General features: G+C 38.8%; 1 protein-coding gene across 1 annotated transcript; it reads left to right on the plus strand.

Annotated features, from left to right (window-relative positions):
* Positions 1 to 86: 86 nt before the first annotated feature.
* On the plus strand, positions 87 to 11,014 carry ankrd40 (ankyrin repeat domain 40). The gene is made up of 5 exons (XM_084744632.1): positions 87 to 639; positions 3,358 to 3,506; positions 3,718 to 4,368; positions 4,752 to 4,933; positions 7,530 to 11,014. Exons 1-5 carry the CDS (start codon positions 506 to 508, stop codon positions 7,671 to 7,673), a joined length of 1,260 nt encoding a protein of 419 aa, XP_084600758.1. The 5' UTR covers positions 87 to 505; the 3' UTR covers positions 7,674 to 11,014.
* Positions 11,015 to 20,042: the final 9,028 nt, after the last annotated feature.

Here is a 20,042-nt window from a genome sequence, read left to right on the forward strand (position 1 = left end):
TATAAAGTAGAGAGGCAACAGCAGAAAACGCGTTTGAATAATGGGGAGAATAATTCAGAGGGGAACTAACATTTGCGTTCACCGTTGTCACATCTAAAGATGCCCCCCGATGAGGCGGTGGTGTTCCTGGCAGCCCACTGACGGTCCGGACCTCTGACACCCCTGACTGATTGAATGAGTGTTGGCAGCGGTGCCATAACGTGAACTAAAAACAGAAATATCTGCCGAGGACCGGAGCCTGCAGTAGAAAGACTCCGACAACAACACGAAGTTACATTAGTCGGAGTATTTTGCCGCCACAAGCTAGCACCAAAGACTGCTAGCATCCTCGCTGAGCTAGCCAGTAGGTACAGTTAGCCGGGTAGCTAATGCTAGCTGGCAAGTCTATTTATAGTGGACCTGCGTGCCATCAGTAGGAAAATCGTTCGGTGGTTAGTATTGACAACTTAATCCGAGAGGCTTTTGTATATCCTATGACCTCGCAGCGCTAGTTGTCAGTAGCAAAATGTCCACCACTTCGTTGGATAAAGAACTACAGGAGCGGCTGAGAGAGGCGTCTGCCATCGGGGATATCGACGAAGTGCGGACATTGGTGGAGAGTGGAGTAAATGTTAACTCGCAGAACGAAATAAATGGATGGTGAGTGCTTGGTTTAACAAAAGTGGTCTTTACTACGTCAAGCCCAAGCCGACAGGTGTTGGTTTGCTTCACACGTTTGTAAATATTTAGTGTTACATGGTTGTGGAAAAGTTCAGTGCAGCTAAATGCGTTGTTAAAGGGATTAAAAGTAGTCAGCGAGATCAGATTAGGCAGAGCCAGGCTGGTTAGTCAAACAGACCTGCCACGTTTTATCTTTGTGGTTCAAACAGTACATAAATGTCCTGTTATCTGCTATTCTGGGACGGTTTGAAGTCGAAAGCACTTTTATTCTAGTCATCTCAAAACAACAGAGCGGATCAATGACTGAAAGGTGAAGTACAATAAAATGTGAACTGGTTCATGACAAATCTGCTCGCATCGCCACTGACACATAATAGGTTTATTGACATATAGCTACAAACAATGTTTCATATAGGTTCAGGGTATGGTTCAATACCACTTTTTCATGTGCGATGTCAATATTGATACTGCTAATATCGATACCAATCCGATCAGGGCTGCAACTAATGATTGTTTTAATAGTCAATTAATCGGTTAATTATTTTCTCAAATAATTGATTACTAGTTGCTTGCTTTTAAATATTACAAAATTGTGGAAAAAATATTAATCAATTATCCCAAAAGGTATTCAGTTTACTGTCAGAGTAGTAAAGAAACCAGAAGATATTCACATTTTAGAAACTGAAATCTTTTTTCCTAAAAAATGACTCAAACCAGTTAATCGATTATCAAAATAGGTGGCGATAAATTTAACATTCTATCAGTGTTGCAGCTCTAAATAAATAGGTTTTTTTCCCTCTCAAACAACTAAGCTGCTAATAATAAATTTAATGTATTAATACATGTTAATGGTTACACTCTGCTGAATTTAGCCCTCTTAAAAACATCCTCTAAAAACTGTGAAAAAAATATTCTACTCCACTAAAAGAATGAACAGGTATCCCACAATGTGACTCAGTTATTTAATAACTGACTGCAAATTAGCCACTGCTAGAAGTCCTGTGTACATTGCATTGGTTGCATGTTTTGCTTAAATGTCAAAATGCCAACATGTATCATTCCTGTCCCCTTGATATCTGAACTAGTGATTTTGGCCACTATCTGACTGATACCAAGTATTGGAAGGGCTCATCCCTAATTCCATATTTAATGCAGTCCTGTCAGAAGATGTCCAAAAGGGCAAAAGTAGCGAAGCACGATTATTTCATACACCAGAAAAAGACTTTGAATTGTGATCACATATAATACAGCTGTATGCTTGTGCCACACATGTACAGGCCAGAGTTCGACATTAATCATGGCCCCAGGACTGTGGCCACAAAGGTTCGTCTGTGCCACTAAATATTCCACTTCCACAAATATCCCGATTCCTTCATGACTTCCAATATTGTATGAAAACAGTAACAGTGCTTGTCACCAGCTAGTTACTGATACATCAGGGCCACTGAACTGTGAGTTTGCTTAGCCTACTCAAACTGAGACATGTGATATACTGGGATTATTGAGGATTTAGGAGCATTCTTTGGACATGTATACAGCAAAGTCAGAATATGCAACATATCTCGGTTATTTTTTTTACTTTGGTTTGTGACACACAGCCTTTTGCCTGTTTACGATCAGCTCTGTGCATTGTAAACAAACCAAATAGCCTACAGTTTGCACGGCTGGATAGGAGATACATCCACAAAAGTCAACAACTCTGGTCCGAGGAAGAAACACATCTCATTTAAACATCATCAAAAATGCAGACATCTAAACATTTTTGTATATGAGCAACTATTACAACACCAACATTTTCAAGAAAATGATTAAATGAATGTGTTTGCATAGTCAAACAAGTCTGCCAGTGGAAAACCTTGATAAAATCCTATTTTGATGCAAGAGGCATCCATAATGGGAGTATTCCTGGCTGCATGGAAACTGGAACATTAGAGGAAATATTCATTTTCATTAGCCATGTAAACAGATTAGTAGGAATATTGTCTTTTTCAGAATAAGAGCACAAACCAGAATATTGGTCATTATAAGTCATTGTCTACACCACATCACAATTAAAAAAAGTGGTGAACACAAGCATCCCAGTTAAAGAAAACTGTATTAAGTGTAGAGGTTTTGTGGCCTGTTTGAAAATGCTAGTGTCTATATCTGGAGCCGTCACAGTACTACACTTTTAAACTTTGATATAGTACAATAATAAAGATACTTGCTTGCAACTCTTTTAATGCCACACTGAAAAGAAAAAGTCCTAGGGACACAAGATAGATTTTTTTTTATTTTGGTACCGACAAAGTCCCTGAACACTGCCTGGTTTTGCTGTAAGCCAAATTTCAGGCAGGACAACAAAGACTGATCTAAGTGCTCAGTTCAGTCTTTGAACTGAGGTTTTGAATGAGCACTTAGATCTTTTTTATACCTTTGCTACTTAAATACTATAATTAAACAATATTGTGCAGTTGTAAATACATGGTACTGAGAAAGTGTTAAAGTATAGATACTTTTGACAACCTTAATTTATACATATCATGTGGGCCACAGGTGCTATTAAACTCCTCTAGGAAGTTCAATACACAACCTGTTTGATATTATGTGGAATCTTTACTATAGAAAGTTTTTTAATTTAAGGTCAGTTTTTTGGTTTATTAAACTGTGCTCTCTCTCTCTCTTTCTCTCTCTCTCTCTCTCCAATAATCCCACCAGGACATGCCTGCACTGGGCATGCAAGAGGAACCATAAGCACATAGTGTCCTACTTACTCAGTTGTGGAGCGGACAAAGAAATCCTCACGGCTAAGGATGAGTTGGCCTCACAACTCACATCTAAGCCAGAGATAAAGCGACTTTTAGGAGGTAAACGACACATTTCTTACCCTCTCATTTCTGTCCCTGTCACATCATGGCATAAGTTTTTGCTGGCATGTGATATATCAGTTCCATGTGATACTTCAGTATGTAATGTACAGGTTATAACCTCAATAGGAGCAATAAGCTGTCTCAGTTTTCATTTTGAGCTGTTTTAAAAAATATAATCCTCTCCTTTTATGCACTTTTATTACTGCAGTTGAAGTAGAGGAAGTGCCTGAGGTCAAGGAGCCCGAGTTGCCAATCATCCCCAACTACCTGTCCAACCCCCCCTTCATGTATTCCAAGTTGGATAACAAGTCAGAGGTCATCCTGGCCCAGCACCTTACACAGAACGGTTCTGGAGAATACGACGAGGACACACACAGCGATTCAGCCTCCCTTTCCCCAACTCATGAGCCTCAGAAATCACAGAGCCTGGTCTCTGACGGCCCCCCTCCTCCCTCAAACCCCACCACCAACGCCCACAGCCAAGCCCAGGCTGGGGAGTTCATTCCTGTGTCTGAGCAAAATGGCACGTCGCCCAGCCCAGCGTCATCCCACAACCACGCTGTCGTTAACTGCACGGTGCCCATGGACCTGTCGGTCGAGCCGCACCTCGTCAACCACGCTGACTACCCGCACTCGGTGGCGCACAATGGCACCATGTGCTCGCCTCCCCTGCCCTCGCCCAGCCCCAGCTTGGCCAGCAGCGGCGGGGGCCAGGTCCAGGCCCCGGTGCCCAGCGCTAACCCCACTATGAACAGGCAGCAGTCTATTCCACAGCAGCTGAGCTACAGCCAGGCGGGTGGGCCCATGCCAGCCTTCCAGCCTTTCTTCTTCACCAGCACCTTCCCTGTCAATGTGCAAGGTAAGAGTAATCATCCCTGTATTCCAAACTGCATACTTTTTCTTTTCAGTTTTAGATTTTACTACAGATTCCTTTACAAAGTACATACTGTTGCATGTAGTATGCACACAATTGGGATATGCTACTTCCTTGTTGTTCATGTGCACGGCAGGGGGTGAAACACACTTCCTTACAGTATCTTAAACCATAGCCCAGTATTTTGATAGAATTACTAACATGTCTTTTATACAGGAGACAGGAGTCATCTTACTCACGTGTTTCATATGTTTGAAATGAGTACAATTAAATCAGCGCCCCTTGCTCTGTGATATATCTATCATCTCGTTAAAAAACACAATATCTTTGTTAGAGGAGTGGTATCATTCTGGTCCTTCTCTCTCTAGAGCTGGTGCTGAAGGTGCGCATCCAGAACCCCAACGCACGGGAGAACGACTTCATCGAGGTGGAGCTGGACCGCCAAGAGCTCACATATCGTTCCCTCTTGAGGGTCTGTTGCCGTGAGTTAGACATCAGTGCCGAGCACGTGGAGAAGATCCGCAAGCTACCAAACACCATGTTGAGAAAGGTATGAAAAAGAAGGCCGGCATGCTGTGCACAAGTTCATGTTGTCATCCAGTCTGGTGTGCACACGATTGAATGTTCGCTACACATATAAATGAGCACATGGATTCAAAAATGCTTTGCTGCCCAGAGTGAAGCCCTGAGATGTATTGTTTTGGCCACAACCCAAAGATAATAAGTTTACTGTCATAGAGGACTAAAAAACAGAAAGCATTTACAATTGAGAAGCTAAAATCTGATTTTTTTCCTAAAAAAATTACTTAAAATGACTTATTAATTATCATAATAGTTGATGGTTAATTCAGTAGATGACATCTAATCCAGAGATGGATGCTAAAAATTTTAAGCACAGGCCCCACAAGTCACGAAACTCTCTAAATTTGCTGGCTAAAGCACATTTTTGTTGGCACAAATGTAAACTTATATTAAAACAATACAGAAAAAGGTAATTTAATGGAAATTAACAGTCTTCTTTACTATGTTTCTGATGAAAAATGAGCCAGACGTCTCGGCTAGTTGAAGAAACTGGCGGCACACACTTTCACACATCCTTAGATGTGCCATATTCTAGCCACTTAAAATCCTGCTTCCATTTATTCACTAAATGTTCGTCGCTGTTTTGTTTTTCCATGGTCTATCTTCTGCATTTCTGGTTCTTCTTAAGGATCACATGAGCAGTTTGAGTAGATGCAGTAAACCCACTTCACCCTTCCACCTTTCAGTAGTGCTGACATACTGGTAGCTAGCTGACGCCAGTGCCTCAATTTTGTCTGAGGGAGCCCACAATGTGAAACTTTCAAAAAAGAAAAAATCCTGATATAGACAATGATGCTTGAAATAATACATTATGTAAAGGTATGTTTTTGAATACTGAGGGATGGCAGCTCACCTGCTACAAACACTGTTTAGCCCCTTTAGTTTAATGCTGACTGCGCACAGAAGTTTGAGAGAACATCTATGTGACGTGTCTCACATTTTGTATTCAATAAAAGAGAATTAGTAATCAGGGTAAATTAACCAGCCTGTTTCCAAAATGCTGCCTGTCCTGTTTGGTCATAAATATATTAAAACACTTTAGCTCCTCATCCTCTCTGTCTGACTCATGTCTGACACTGTCCCAAACTGTCTTAATTAGTTTGTTTGTGATTCACTTTACCTCCCCGCTGAAACCTTCCCTACCCCCTGTGTGCACTCTGTTTGTGTCATTACCCACTGCCTCTGACAAATAACGACACGCTATAGTGCCTCGTCCAATTGAAAATAATACTGAAACAGAAGCTGTTTGATTAATGGCTGGAACAAATGATAATTTTCATTATTACTGATTAATGTGCTGACTGTTTTATTAGTCAGTAAAATGCAATGAAAATGGATTTTTCCAAGCAGAAATACTAAGCATTTACTGGTTCAAGCTTCTCAAATATGAGCATTTAATGCTTTGTCATATATAGTGAGCTGAATATAATTAACTTTTGGACTGATGATTGATTTCATAAAGGTCTCACAGAGATTGTAATATTCACTTTTCCTGACAAGACCAAACAGTTAAAGGTCCAGTGTGTAAGATTTACAGGGATTTATGTTTTCATTAGTTTATAATCACCTGAGTATAAGAATTGTTGTTTTTTCAAGCTCATTACTGTCATCACTGCAAATTTTATTTTGAAGAGTCAGTCTCATGTTGAGATCAGCGCATGGGTCTTGTAACTCATCTATGGATCAGTGCTGTCACATAAGTCAGGAACACACCCTCTGATTGGTCGACAGACTCAACCCTTTACTCAACTGCCAGCTAATAACATGCTAACAACTACAGCAATTGTGCCGTGCTCAGCCCTGACAAAACTGCAAAAACTGCATCGCCTTTTTAATACGACAGTTCCTGTTCCTGTCCCTGAATTTTTCACATAAATGTGCCCCTGTTTTCAACACAGAAAAATGAACAAATTACTGCAGAAGACACTGAGTGCTGTAAAAGTACAGTGTTAGCCTCTCCTGCTCATCCTACTTTGGGGTTAACCTCCTTCAGTTTTCCATCTGTTGGGAAACAACAGACCAGACCTTTCTTGGTCTTGAGAAACTACAGCGTTTATTAACCGACAAATTGTACATATACTGCCAGATTAACAGCTTTCTGCTCCGCCATGGGCATCACAGTCAGTCTCAGCCTGCTGGTCGCTTTCACTCATTTACATGCTGTACACACTTCTGCACTGCCGTATTCCTTAAAGGAGCTATGCTATGCTCATGATAGTGTGCTTCAATAAAATACAATAAAACATAATTATTAAGGCATTTGCGCTAAACTTCTATCCTTTGGGAATGTTCCTTTGTCTCTGCAATAAGAACAAAAATCCACACCATCACAGCCCAAGGGTGGGGCAACACTCGCCACTAGATGCCACTAAATCTTACACACTGGTCCTTAACTTGATTAATTGAGCAAATAACCATTAGTTGCAGTCATAGTGCTCCACTATGTGTCTTTGCTGTTCATTTCATAATTTTAAGTGGCCTTTTGTTACTGTTTCCTCATTAAAATGCATGATTAGAACGTGAATCTGCTGTTGATTGAAATGTAATTTTTGTTTCCTGTCCAGGATAAGGACGTGGCTCGGCTGCAGGACTTTCAGGAGCTGGAGGTCGTGTTGGAGAAAGCAGAGGGCCTGTCCCTGTTCTCTGGGACCGGGGGCCTAACAGACAGACCCTGCTACAACATGAAGGCCTCCCGCCTCACCTACTAGAGCCACCACAGAGCCCCGAGGTCCCCCCCCCACCCCCCCCGCTTATGATGGGCTTCTGTAGCCGCCCTCAAGCAACCATAACTAGTTGCCCGCCCAGGTCTCCTGTTACAGCTTCGTCCAGCTTTGGTGTTTCGCCAATTTCCTAACTGGGATTTGTTTTTTCAAGTTCAGTAGCTATCGCCCTCCTCCTCCTCCTCCTCCTCCTCCTCCTGTCCGCCTCCGGCCCTCCTGCCGCTTTAGTGTACCCAACCAGTTCTAAGCGATTACTGATGCATGGTGTCCTCGATAATGTGCGAAAGTATTTGGGCTCCGTCTCTCCTCTCTTTATCTCTTTCTCTCCTCCCACTGCACTTTGTGCCAAAGCTCCAGTGGGACAACAGAGGGAGACATCGGCTTGTCTTCCTCATGGACTGGACTTGAATGGGTTTCTGCAATAGCCTTATATGGACACATCCCTATACTGGCTGCGACTATGGTCATGGAGGAAAACGGTCTGATAAGACCGAGAGCAGAGGACAACAGGAAGGATTTACATAACTGTTACTGACATGTTCTTCATCAGTCCACAGAGTAGGACAAGTTGCAGCACAGTGGACTTGCACACAGTTGACCTGTAGAGTGTTATCAGATATTCTAGCTGGCGTACACACTTTCATATATGCTGTAGGCATAAACCTTAGTGTCTTTCCGGCAGAGGGCATCAATTACTGGCCTAATTCTTAAGGTGGAGGTAGTCTCACACCAGGTGAGACTTTGGACTAATAGTACATGTATTTGCTGACCACACGTACAGTATGCTTTAATCTACATCCACATTAGGATGGACACATTTGAGTAGGAGTTCTGGTTTCCCTACATATTTAAATCATCCAGTCATACACTGTGGAAAAAGAAATAATTTGTTCTGTTTGAGTCGTTCTCTCGTGTGTTGTTACATGTCAGACAAAACCTTCATTTAAATCGTTAGAGATAAATGTGCAGCAACTTGAAGCAGGACTCTTATTTTTTTTTCTACAATGCTACATGTGCACTTCTGCTCTGCAGGGTGTGCTATCGTTTCAGTCAGCGTAACACGTAAACTGTTAACTGTGAAGTATTTATTTAAATTTTTTTGTGTTCTTAACAATAATACGAGTACTTGAGAGTAACATGGCTCGAGTCCCAGCAAAGGTTGCGTATGAGGCTCCCTTTTGATTTATCATTTAAGTTAAAGGGACAGTTCACCCTGAATCAAAACTACATGGCCTGTAGTTCTGTTTATCCATCAAGAGGTTTTTTGGTTTGAGTTGCAGGGTTTTGCAGATATCAGCCTTCTATCCAATATAATGCGACTAAATGGCTTGTGCAGCTCAAAGCTCAAGTAGTTCTGGTAAATTGTACTGCAGAAAGAACGTAGTTCCTACATGAAACTGTGGGTTATCTCGAATAACCAGGTTATGATTTCTGGAATGATACAAATGTATTGTTTAAATGCTTTGACAAGCCACAGTGCCATTCAGTCCCATTATATTGGACAGAAGGCTGACAAAAGTCTGCAACTCACACCAAAACAATCTAGATGGATAAATAGCACTGCAGGGTAGAAGAAAAATCAGCATTTTTGATTTTTGTATGAACTGTCCCTTTATGCCTTCTGTTGGATATTTTCAGTCGCTGTCCTTCTGTTTAACTGTGATTAGAATCGAAACCAAAAACTAATCTAGCCAGCAAAGATACTAACTGCAGTATAAACTATCGCTGCTTCAGAAAAGAATGCAGCCTTGTTGGAGTTTTTTTCCCCCAAAGTGAAGAGAAATAAATAAAATATAGCAAAGGATATGATTATCTGTATTTGTGACACTTGGTTTTATGATTGAGTGCTTCCTTGTTCCTCCAACACTCATCGAAATTATTACTTCTGACATGATTATCTTTGTGTCACCTCACTTGAAGGGGACAGTTTAACCCCCCAAAAATCTAAAATACATATTTTTCCTCTTACCTGTAGATAGTTCTGGTGTGAATTGCAGAGTTTTGGACATGTTGGCCATAGCGATGTCTGCCCTCTGTCCAGTGTAATCGGACTAGATGGCACTCGGCTTGTGGTGCCAAAAAAAAAATACATTTGAAAAACTCAACAGCAGTTTAACTTTCTATAAATCATGATCTGTTACTCAAGATAATCCACAGACCTTGTTGTCAGCAGTTTCATGTAGGAACTACTTTCTTTCCAGTACAAAGAAAGTAGTTCTGATAGATTCTACCATTGAAAGAAAGTAGTTCCTACATGAAGCTGTTCACAAGGACTATGAATTAACTTACTGATGAACAAATAGGAGAAAATATGCATTTTTGATTCTGGGGTGAACCACCCTTTTAAACCTTGGCTGTCTATATGGTGACTAGATTTCCTTTAAACATACTGAAAGTTACACAGTATATCAATAGATACGACTTAAGTTTGGTTGTCAAGGCCAGTCTCTTGCTAATATTTAATTTTTTATTTAATTTTTTAAAAAGATATTAATGTTTTCTACTTGGTAGCTTAATCGTAGGTGTTGAAACGGAAACTGACAAGAAAAAAAACGTATTATCCTTGGTGATGACAGGTGAAGAGGCACAGCCACGTTGTGTCGGACGGTAAAGTTTATGCTGCTTTCATCAACACTTTATATTCCGTTTAATTCTCGATGCTGGCCACTACACGTCCTACAATCAAAAAGTTTCTTACCCAGTGGTAACTGTTTACTGTTCAAATGTATACCTGAAGCTCTTACTGTATTTGTATGTTTTATGATATTTTTTATTAATTTGTATAATTTTTTTTTAACCAACTAGGCCTGTTGTGTTTGTGTCAAAAAGTCTACTATCGTGCAAGAAAGAGTTCAACAGTGGTTATGAAAAGTGCGGAGACAAGTGCAATGTCAGGGGGGGAAAAAAGGATGTGTTTGTGGAAAGTTTGCTGTGAGAAGAAGAAAAAAAGACTACCAAGAGTGCTTATCTTATGTTCCCAACTATGTTAAATGCTTTATTAAGTGAAGCCGTGCCACATGTTTAAGGCAGGAGCTCGGTTGAGAAAGTGGGACAGTGTGTGGAGAGCAGCATGTTTGAAACGGGCTTTTATAGGATCTTCTTTGATTCTGTCGAAAGGAGATAACTAACATTGTATTTGTGGGGTTTGCTTATTGTTCTAGAAAAAGCAGAATACAGTTTGACTTAACCTATGCATTCAGAGTCTGATATTTTTATATACAGTACGTCCGGTGTACTTGTAGAAATAATCTTAGGCACTGTTAAAGTTGTGTTTTTTTCGTTCTCGAGACCTGTATCTGTTCTTTGATAAAGCATGGTGAACTACTTGATCTCCTCACTCTTTTTCTCTCAAACTGACCATGTGTGTTTCTAAAGGCATATTATGTCCGTCTGAATAATGTAATGAGTATATTTATGTAATGACTTTGAGTATATTGTAATTTAAATGAAGAGACCAGCTGCATGTTTTGTGTGGCTTTTGTTGCAGGTTATACTTTGTGTGAACCTGTGTGTGTGTGTGTTTCAACCTGACACTAGAGGGAGCAGAAGAGCAAATATTGGCACAGTATCAGAGGGTTTGTCCCTTGAAGTAGCAAGTGGTTTATATTAAATTATGTTGAATTAAATTCAGAAAAACTACTTTAAAACATGCTGTTAGGATACTGGCTTATATCTTTACCCTTAAATGCACCAGTAGTTTGCGAAAACACTATAAAATCTTTTTAAAAAGTTGAGGAAAATGAAAATTTCAAGGCAACTTACCTCAGTAGATTTCTGAGTTTTGAACCCAAGTCAAACTCTTTAAAGGGACAGTTCTCCCCAAAATCAATTGTACATATTTTAGCATGAAAAAATAAATTTGAAAACCTCAGCACCAGAGTTTCTTTCCAGAAATCATGACCCGATTACTCAAGATAATCCACAGAATTTATTGTGAGCATCTTCATAGATGGTTGAATCTAGAACTACTTTCTATGTACTAGAAATAAAGTAGTTCCTGCTCACAATAAATTCTGTGGATGTGAGTAAATGGGTCATGATTTCTAGAAAAAGGCATTGCTGTTTAGTTTCTCAAATGTATTTTTTTGGCGCTTTGAGCACCACAAGCCGAGCCATCTGGTCCCATTATATTTATGAGAAGGCAGAGATGTCTCTTTAAGTTCTGATAAGGTTTTGCCAACAAATAATGTTTTGTAGAGATAATTCACTTTTCTTCCTATAAACTTGAATCTACAGGTTTTTTGTGTTAGAAATGCACAAAATTTCATATTTCAGAAATTGGTTTAAGTAATTTCATTGAGGTAAAGGTGTTTAATGATTAATAATTTAATAGCTCACTGTGAACAAATACAATTTCTGAGAGGTTTTAAAAACTCTAAAAGTTTATCTAAACATGAAAATCAAATGAGCTCAACAAAAGAACATAGGTTAGCAAAACTAATGAGTTTAAGTTTGATTGAAAACTAAAAAATCTTGCGATCAAGTTTTCTGAGTGAAGGTGAACCTTCAGTCCTCTTAAAAGGACGTCTCAGAGTGAGCAAACGTGAAGCAACAAGCGTCTTAATGCCTTTTCAGTTTTGGCCTCAGCATTCCATTTAAATTCAATGCTGACTGACAGATCTTATTTTTTTCACAGCAGCCATTTCTACGTGAAACAGTTAAGTAAACACAGGTGTCAACAATAATACTGATTAAGGCTGCGTTCCATTCAGGTCAGGTCAGGGTGCTCATGCTGGCTCTGCTATACTAAATAGGACAGGACCTGAACTAGTATCATGAACACATTTACCCTACTGTTTCACATCAGTATGGCTTCTGTGAAAGAGGTCTACTGACAATAATTTATTAATAACAGAAAACATAATAATTCAACAAGAGCAGGTCTTTAACTAGTAATTGAGAACGTCTTGTCACAGAAGATGATTATTTTTGTGTAGAATGATAAATCTTTTCATTTCTTTTCATAAATCTTTCTCTTTTGTGTGATTGTGGTCTGCTTGTTCCCAGCCATTGTTGCATTAATGAATTCATTATTGAATACCAGAAAAGTGTAGCAGCATTCAAAGACAGACTACATACACTTTTAATATGGTCCATATTGATTCTAATAAACCTCTAATAAAGATACATATTATATAATATAATTAATATTGTTTTGGTTTGTCTAGGTTTTCGAACCCATCAGCCAAGAAGTAGACAAAATGGATGAAATCCTCTGTCCTCTATATGTCAATTATGCTCAGCTTGCAGCTCTGGGGCCAAATCTAGGTCCCATTAGGGTGCCAGGTGGCCCTCTGACCATTTTCCGTTTTGCAGTGAAAACACATTGATTCACACTTTGATGATGGAATGAATGAAGCTTTTGGTGAGAAGGCTGATATTTGCGTGTTGTGTGACGGCCTATCAGGATGCGCCAAGTGCAGTAAGACTGGGGCTGATTATCAATACTCAATACCTTTAAGGTATCAATTGAAATAACCCTGTGAAAAGTATCAAAGTTAAGTGATAGCTGCATTCAGTTCTTTTGGTGCCCAGATCTAGAAAGAAATGACTGTTATATTGTTTTGTTGGCAGCCAGTCACCGCAAGAGTTCTTCATAAAGAAGAAACTTTTAATAAAATGCGCTATTGGTATCAGTATCAGATAGTGAGCTCTGCAGAGGAAGACAACTATTAGCTGAGGAGGCTCAAAAGTTACACAGAAATAAAGATAATTCTGAACCCATGAATGTTCATTTCACATTAAAACAACTTAATTATGCTCTTCTTTCTGTCCCTTGCAGGAGAGGTTTATGCTTATGGTTTATCATTCCAATACTGCATTTATTGATTACATGATGGAAGAGGTTCCAGCTGTTTAATGTTGTCTTTGCACCAAGTTAATTTAGTTAAGTTAGTAAGTGATTTAATTTGAAAATAAAGACTATCAAAGAAAGATGAGTTATGAGCCTTTTATATTTATTCATATTATATAATGATGATGTTATTAATAGTGTTTGATTATTAACTGACCCCCTGTCACTTAGCAAAAGTGACCCCCAGGCAAAACAAGTTGGGTATCCCTGTAGGCACACTGTAGGCTTTTCTCCATGGAAAAGATGTTTTCACTCTTCTCCTGACCAGCTTTGATCTGATTGGTTCAAGTTAGTCCACGTTAGACGTAATAAACAGATGGCTCACCCAATCACCTGCCAAGTGCTGTTTGAAAGTGCCTGCTCTTTTCCAAAGAGTTTCAAAGGACAACTTCTTAGATTGTTCTGTGTGACAAACCATCAGGTTAACAATGGACTAACACAACCAAACTTTTCAAAGGGACAGCTCCCTCAGCTTAAACAACATGAGAAAATCTCCACAGATTAATTTATATCTTTGCACAGTGTATATTGTTGTATCATCCAGTCAGCCAAAAGCACATAATCAGTCAATCATGAGGAGTGAGCATGTGTGGATGTCAATGCCATGCTTGTTTTGTGCAAAACAAAATTAAAAATTAGCTGTGATATACGGATGCATTATATTATTGGCACATCATCAGTATCAGCGGATAAAGGCCTTACAGTGAAATTTCAACATTGGCTGGAAATGCAGATATTTCTACCAAAATGACAACGACGATGCTTTAACTATGCACAGCGTCGGCCGTGCAAAGAGGAGCTAATCACATTCCTTCAATACCACAAATTTACTTGATCTTCTTAAGAGCCGTCATCCTGATCATTAGGATGAATTTGTGAAGAACAAAGAGAAAAAAGCAGCAGCAGTTTTCTTATTTTGCGCAGTGAATGTGCGCATTTCAAAATGCATGTATGTTATTTTGAAAAGCATTGTATGCATCTGCCAGTGGGCCATCAAAATAAGAGTAGGCATAATAATGTTAATTCACTACAGTAGAGATTTGACGTTTTATGCAATTAGATGACTAAAAATATGTGAATGTAAAGACTAATTTAACAGTGTTATATATTGAGGCATGTTTTACTGCTTAATATATTTTCTGCTCAAGTGAAATAAAGCAGAATTTTTACTTAAATATTTAACTGATGAAGGATCTGATAAGAAGCTACACTATTTGCTGCTCAAATAGACATTTTCACTGATTATTTAAATTGTCTTTAAAGTGTTAATTTAACATGTTTATTACCCATTTTAGGTACATTTTTGGCACTAATAAGAAGTATTTCTGGACAGGTTCCATATTTCAGAGCTCTGTATTGTTGTACTGTCCAGCTGTGGTTTTGTCTCTGGCCGTTCACTTTTGACCTGCCAATGTTGTACATTCTGTTATGAGACATTTTGTTATGTTCCCTTTCTGATTTAAAGAACATAAACAACACCTAAGTTATGGTCATCCCGACACACTTGTGTATCTGTGAAATCCTTAACCTCATCAGTCGAACGAAATCAACAGTAGTGTTCATGTGGCGAGCAGATGTTCAGACGATCTGCAGAGCGCAGACGTTGCATAATCTGAGCAGAATGGTGTGGAATAAGTTAAATGTGTGTTAGTGTGTGCGCGCATATAGGGACAAAGGAATGCAAAGCAGTGGGGACACTATATGTTTCACTGGACACCGGTGAAGCTGCGCATGTACGCCTGCATGTCTGTCCATCGGCATGTTGTGCAGTGTGTCTAGACTGGGGCTGAGGAATCAGCTTAGGGCCCTGCTGTGGCTGGACGTGTCTCTCTCCTTTGTTCTGGAGTGAGACACTCATAATAAGCTTAGTATGAACAGTCATAACACTTTCATTGTTTTGAACCAGCTCCACCGGCTTCCCAGGCTTCAGCCGTGGGCAAGAGAAGCTGTGGACCTGCATGGTCAGGAACCCCTAAGAGCATTTTAGAAATGGAGGCAGAAGGCGACGTTACTCACAAGTACGTGCCTCGGCCGATGTGCTTGGACTATGGCCCTTGGTACAATTTGTGCCCCTCTCTAACAGGCATAATGCACAAATCCAATATACAGAGCTACTTATTTACAACACAAATGCATGCATGACACTGTAAAGCCACTCAGAGATTAATGGTGAATTTAAAATGTACTGTAGTACATCTTAAAACTTGTGGCACCTCGTGAGAGATTTATGCCTCATTTATCTGTGGTGCTGTTCATTCTGAATATGCAGGCTTGTAGAGTAATGGATTACAAGCAACAGGATTATGTAATCTGGATACAAAAAAGGTAACTGTATTCTATAAAAAAAAGATGCAATCAGACTACAGATACATTTAGTAAAAAATTGAGATTATTAGTAGGATTACAATTTTAAAATAAAGAATGATATAGTACCATGCACAGTGCACACAGTTCAATCTCTTTTTTTCGTCTTTAAATGAATAAACCAATCAACAAATTGTGTACAACAAAGAAAGGAACAGATGGACAAACTAACTAACCAAACAGTGAACATCAAACACTTTTTTATTGATTAAGCTATGGTTAATCAACTAGTAAATTCATCTGCATCTATTTTGATAATCAATTAATCGTTTTGTGTCATTTTTTAATTAAAAAGTCAAAATTTTCTGATTTCAGCTTCTTAAATGTGAATATTTTCTGGTTTCTTTACTCCTCTCTGCAAGCAAACTGAATTATTTGGACTTGGATTTGGACATTTGAGGACGTCATCTTGGACTTTGATAAACACCAATTGAAATCTTTCACCATTTTCTGACATTTTATGGACCAAACAACTGATTGATTAATGGAGAAAATGGTGGACAGATTAATCAGTGATGAAAATAATCATTACAGGAAAGAGTTGAAAAATAGGCACATCTGTGTTTTACCTAGCAAAGAGAAACCTTACTTAAATTTCAGCTGAAGTGCTTGTCAGCTGTATTTTTTTTTTTTTTTTATGCTGTTGTTGTCGCCTCTGCTGCATTACATTGTGGGATATTTATGCAGGCTAGGCTAAGGTCTTGGACATACAGTAAAATCTCACTTACTGTTTTAGCGTTCTAAGTGTGGAACTTTGGATGCAGCCTGTGTTATAGCCTCTTTGTGTCACTGTTTTCAAGCCCTGTCCCTGAGCTCTTTGCATATTTCTTGCAGCATGTATAAGGGTGACAGCTGGAGGAAGGCTACTCTTACAGTAGGGATAGGCGATACCAAACTTTTAAAATTCAATGATAAAAACACTTTTTTTACATGTTTTAAATAGGTTTGTGAATTTTCAAAATAATGATCATTTTTAGAAAAAGTAGATTGGATTGTCACATGACACATATCGGCCATTAATAACTAATTTATTACCATAGCAAATATGAGTACAATTAAATTAAAATGTTGGCTGTAAATAAAAGTTGTCTAGTAATTTACAGAAATATGATAAATTCATGATAAATGATTATCTTCTTGTTCTTGTTCAGCCTACCTAAAACTTTTAGGGTGTGTTGTTTTCAAATGTTTGAAGACGTTATTTGTGTTACAAATATACTGAAAATGTTTGGAAGTGATGCAACCACTCGCATTTTGCATATATAGAGTTTTATTGTTAATAGGTTTATGGGTTTTTTAATTAATCTCCACCAGGCATAAGCCTGTCTGTAGGTCACACATTCATGATTCTATGCTGAAGGACCTTTGTGATTCATATTTTTTGGAAAAAAGGAAACATTGGAAAGCATTTTTTTACGACTCTGTGCAGACAACAGCCACGACCAGAGGCGTCACGGTTTTGGATCACCCCATTCTTACAAAAGCGATGTCTCAAGAATGCCTTGTGGGAATCTCTTCAAACTTGAAACAAATGACCACTTGGACTCAAGAATGAAGTGCTCAAATTTTAATGTTAAAAGGTCAAATCCACCTGACCTATCCCATTGTCATGAAGATAACATCTCAGCAGCACTTAGGGAAGTCAAATTGGTACAAATATCCACTCGAGGATAAAATGATTAAATTTTGGTGGTCAAAGATAACTGTGACATCACAAAACACCCTCTGGGCCAAAACACAAGTATTCATATGCTAATTATGACAAACTTTCACACAAAGATTTAATAGGATGCCAGCAATGCTGGAGAGGATTTTTTTAAATTACAAAATAAATGCATTTGTAATCTGTTGCAGTTGCTGAAAAATGTAATTCATAATTAAATGTAAACTAAATTAGTTCCTAGTAAAAAAAAGTGAGTGCAGTTTTTGATTTCTGCCTTTGTCACACCAGGATTTACCTGCTTTATGTTGGCATTAACCCCTTCATATTGTGAGATTATAAGCATCAATGTAGCCGTCCCTTGAGTTAAGTTGTTTTGAACCGGGCTCAGGGAGATGGCGAGGGCGCACAGAGAAGGTCAAAGTCAAGGTCTGTCTGCAGACAATGCATGCGCTGGAGGCAGATCGACCGTCAGGGCGCCCTGCGTGGGGTCCACCGTGTGGCTTTATTCAATATGTGACATGCCCCGTAGCCCCAGCGTCGGCTATGCTGGGAATGCAGGGGTGAAGGTTAGGGGTGGAGGGCCTGAGGGGGCGAGTGGGTGAGCAGACACTCAAAACACAGCTTGACTGTGTTTGTGCATTTGCAGGCAATTGAGAGCGTGAGCATATGTGTGTGTGTGGGAGTGTGTAAAATAAGATGATGTATATACTCTGCACTTGCAATTTTTTCAAGCAAAATCCTTGGAAATTGTTAGAAAAGCCAGATAAATAAGAAGTATTTGCTTACCATACTGCATGTGTGTGAGCCTCACCTGTGTGTGTGTGTGTGTGTGTGTGTGTGTCTGTGTCTGTGTGTGTGTCTGTGTGTTTTCAGAGAGGGCTCACAGACACAGACCAGACTAAGACTGCAGGGTTCGGCCTGGACAACACTGGGCCTCTTTGGGCTCAGCAGGGACTCAGCTTGGGAAGCACAGACTCCATACTCACACACACACACGCACACACGCACACACACAGACACACATACACTCAGTGAGGCTACTAACATGTTGAATTTTTTGTTCCTCTAAAGATAAAGGTAGACCAGCTTTTTAATGTCAGAGGAAACTTTTATTTGGGCTCAACTGTGTTCCAAAATGGTTGTTTTGGTCAGATCTGTAGCAGGATCTTTTTTTTCTTTTTTCTTTTTTTCTTTTCTCTGTTCATGTTCACGACCGAACAGACCACCAGCCAATTTGTTTTATTTTGAAGCCCGTTTTTTTCCCCAACACTTCCTGGAATTAACTTTTGGGGGACAAACTGGGTTTTCCACAGAATAACATCAAACTGTGTGTACTAGATGTGACTTCTTGCATGTAAATATTGAACCTGATGATCCTTGGACCCTGATAATATGTCCATTTGTTCCCTGCTTAAAGTTTTTCCTGAGAGTGCTTTAAATATGAAGTTGCACATAAACTCAAAACTCAAATAATAAACCAGCAATAGTTTTTGGGTCCAAACAAAAGCCAGAATAGAGCACCCAGTATGGCAGAAATTTAATTCACTATACCTAACTTATTATAATTATTATTGTTAGTAGTAGTAGTAATGTTTGTTTGTTTGAAAGGTTGAGCTTCCCAACAGGCAGCTCAGAAGTGGCTGGTCTGGCACCACCGTCTGGTGCACCGATATATATTATTACCATGGGGAAAGGTCGGTCACAGCTGGTCTCAGAGTTTTTGAGGCACAGAAACCTTTGGAGAAAAAGAAGAGGAGGAGAGAAAAGAGGATGAAAGAGGAGGAGGAGGAGGAGGATAAATGGGTCCACCTAATCACTATCCAGAATGTGATGCCACGGCACAACTACCATCCATTAATACTACAAAATGAAACCTAGACTTCAAACAGCTGAAATGAAGCCCGGACACTGCTGCTCAAATAAAATAAAAATGACTAGAAGAACTGCACTGAGTTTGGTGCCATCTTCTGGAGACTGACCTTTTGTTCAGATGGACGGGAGGGATTTTTACAGGCAACATAGATTTGTATTTTTCATTAACTATTATTTTATTACATTTTTAGTTTAGTTTCAGTGAGTTTACAGAGTGGACTTGTTTCAGTTCAGTTTTTATTGTTTAAAAATATTTTGGCTTATTTTAGTTTTTACTTGTTTTAGTATTAGTTATTAAATTATTATTATTATTATTATTATTATTATTATTATTATTATTATTATTATTATTATTATTATTATTTTACAATACAAAAACAACACTTGTGAAGGCTCTAACATTCATGTAAACATCCCAGTCTCTGACAAATTTAAACTGAAAATAAAGATAACTAAAATAATAAAAATAAATAAATAAAATAATTTAAATTAAAAATAAATACACTTCCTGTTCATTTTAGTTAAGTTTTATTTAACTATAATAACTTTGTAAGAATATGCTATTTTAGAAGAGACATATCACAAACATCTTCTCATATGAAAC

Source organism: Lutjanus erythropterus, chromosome 19 (assembly GCF_056507025.1).
Source record: "Lutjanus erythropterus isolate fLutEry1 chromosome 19, fLutEry1.hap2, whole genome shotgun sequence".
In the NCBI taxonomy this organism is placed as follows: domain Eukaryota; kingdom Metazoa; phylum Chordata; class Actinopteri; order Lutjaniformes; family Lutjanidae; genus Lutjanus; species Lutjanus erythropterus.

Bases quoted from the DNA above. Each gene is read 5' to 3' on its own strand.
- ankrd40 (XM_084744632.1), top strand. From the start codon at position 506: ATGTCCACCACTTCGTTGGATAAAGAACTACAGGAGCGGCTGAGAGAG. The intron at 3,507-3,717 runs GTAAACGACACA...TTATTACTGCAG, and splicing joins GATAAAGCGACTTTTAGGAG to TTGAAGTAGAGGAAGTGCCT. The intron at 4,934-7,529 runs GTATGAAAAAGA...TTTCCTGTCCAG, and splicing joins CAAACACCATGTTGAGAAAG to GATAAGGACGTGGCTCGGCT.